Here is a 2,481-nt window from a genome sequence, read left to right as displayed (position 1 = left end):
TAAAAGCTGTATTCCTGAAACTATCACTGTCTCTGCTAAAATGTTGAAGACATATGCTGCAAATATGTATGAATGATTAAAAAAAGATTTTCAAAAAAAGAGAAAGAGGGTTTTTTTAGCCTAAATTTTAGACATTTTTATCATTACATTATTTATACATCCATTAATAAATTTGATTTTAAGCATAAGATGAATGTGAAAGTACAATTAATGATGCATAATTAGATACGATAGACAATCCCTTGTTTATACATGGCATCATATCTTGTGTGTGAAATCCGTATAATTTGATTTTTTACAAATTGTATATATTTGTCGTGTAAATTATTATAAATTCCTGAATTCTGATACTTTACAGTTCTGTTGTGTTGGGAATGAACATTATGAAGATGCATATACTTTCAACATTATGAAAAATATAAAGCAAATCGAACGCCTTTTTGTGTGCAGATCATTTTTTAATGAGCTCACACTATATTCTTTTTGTCCTGAGCGCATTAATCTTGACGCCCAAATTCTTACTTGGCTAGTGATGCCTTTACAAAACATGTGTATCTAGATGAAAGTTAACTCGGCAACATGCGCCATCCCATTGTTAAGTTTTATTAGGTGATTACACCTCCTATACCCGATTTCGCGGATTCAACGATACCCCAATATCGGGTATTATACGCGATTTCACGGATAATACCCGATTTCGAGTATTCTCTCCGACCTGTTAAATGCATATTAAACATGTAGTATGAAAGAGCTGAGCATTGCCAAAACACAATTAAAACCTTTCTGAATTTTTTTCCTTTTTAATACCTACATTTCGGTGTATCCTGGAATAAATCTAAACCACGAAGTTTAGCCTCTGCCTGCGATAGCCGCCTTGCTTGTTCCCTTAAAAGCCTCATTTCTCGGCGAGTAAGCTTTTCTAATGAAGTTTCCCCATGTTTCGGCGTCTGAAGTGGATCATTTGGATCCCCATCTCCTGCAGTAGAATTCTTTCGAACAACAACTGTCTTTTGCATTGTGATATATGTATCAAGTTCATCTAAAAACTCTTCTTTTCTTTCCAGTAGATTATTTGCATAAGAATTTTCAATATCTAGTAGCATTCGACGGCGTTCTTCATAGGGATCGTCTATTATGTAGTTTCCTAGGTGATCCCCATGACTTGAGAGGGATTTTGCAGATTCTTTCAATTGATCCTGACTGTGCGTATGACAAGAAAATAATCCCGCTTTCATGGCTGCATTGGCACTCATTCTTGATATAGAAGAACCTCTACTTCGACATCTTTTCTCAACAGCTGATTTTCTGAAGGTCTCGAAATCTTCCACTATCGTGACTTTTTTGTTTGAGGATTTTTCAGTTTGCACATTTTTATTTGATTCCTCATGCTGCTGTGAATTCCCGTGACCCTCCGTTATTTGACCCAAGTCTATTGGTGTTACTAATACACGAGGAATTGCTGTCTGGTTAAAAGCTGGTTTCTGTTTTTCAGTTTCAGACTGGTTTTCCACAACCGAACAAGCAGAAGATTGCTGTGTGTTTTCCGTTTGACTTTCATGAGAATCTATTGAGTTAGGAACAGTCAGCAATTTTGTTTCATTTGAAACATGGCTACATGCAGCTTGATCAAGTTTCAGGGCTTCACTAGTGCTTTGGTTGCTTACTTCATCTTTTGAATGTTTTTCAGCCACGGGGGATGATAAAGTAATAATTGGACTTTTCCGTCCCGTGGATAAACTTCTCGGGCGTTTTGGACGAACTGAATCTCTTCTAAGACTACCTATGCAAGTGTTTGGACGAAGCATTCGCGGAGATTCGGGGAGTGCATCACTACTCTTCCGATGCATCGCCCTTCTCGACATTCTTTGGTGATCGCGTCCTTGGAGTTTCAGACGTTTTTCTGCATCTGCAATTCTAAGAGCACCTGTAATGTTTAAAGGCTTCACAAGCTCTTTCATTTTGCCACTTTCATCTAAAACTTTGAGACGAGCAATTTCGTCCGTTTGAAGATGAGACTTTATTTTGTTCACTTTGTCTTTGAACCGTCGGTAGAAGAGTTTGATCCCACGGTTATTAAGGTCGATTAACTTTAACGAATATGAAGCTTCTGCATCAAGTGTATGTAAATTCTTCAAAAGACATCTCTGTTCTTTCATATTAAAGATAACAGCGTTAACTTCTTTGTCATTTTTAACGGAATTTGGACGTGACATGGTTACGATATCTGCAAATACAAAAGATGATGTGTATAAGTCACACAGTAGTTAATTATTGAGAGTAGAATATTTGTTAACAATATTATAATAAAGGATTGGAATAAGTTTATTTAAAAAAGCAAAATATGATTAAATTGTACACATTGCAAAGATGCAGCTCCTAACTTATTGGTTACTTACTCATTTTTTTTTAATTAAAAAAAAAATTCCACTTTGTAAGCATGCAAGTACACATCTGTACAATTCTGACAAAGTGCATCATGCA

At 35.9% G+C, this 2,481-nt stretch overlaps 1 protein-coding gene across 1 annotated transcript; it reads right to left on the bottom strand.

The window, feature by feature from the left end:
* Nucleotides 1-800: 800 nt before the first annotated feature.
* LOC134267297 (uncharacterized) lies at nt 801-2,257 on the bottom strand. Its single transcript, XM_062749520.1, has one exon. It carries the CDS (start codon nt 2,211-2,213, stop codon nt 801-803), a length of 1,413 nt encoding a protein of 470 aa, XP_062605504.1. The 5' UTR covers nt 2,214-2,257.
* Nucleotides 2,258-2,481: the final 224 nt, after the last annotated feature.

This window comes from Saccostrea cucullata, unplaced genomic scaffold (genome assembly GCF_032062105.1).
Source record: "Saccostrea cucullata isolate Sc308-1 unplaced genomic scaffold, CSIRO_AGI_Scuc_v1 ctg254, whole genome shotgun sequence".
Lineage (NCBI taxonomy): Eukaryota > Metazoa > Mollusca > Bivalvia > Ostreida > Ostreidae > Saccostrea > Saccostrea cuccullata.
Note: the sequence above shows the minus strand (reverse complement) of the source record. Positions and strands in the feature narration are given on the sequence as shown.

Coding starts and splice junctions, on each gene's coding strand:
- LOC134267297 (XM_062749520.1), bottom strand. CDS start 2,213: ATGTCACGTCCAAATTCCGTTAAAAATGACAAAGAAGTTAACGCTGTT.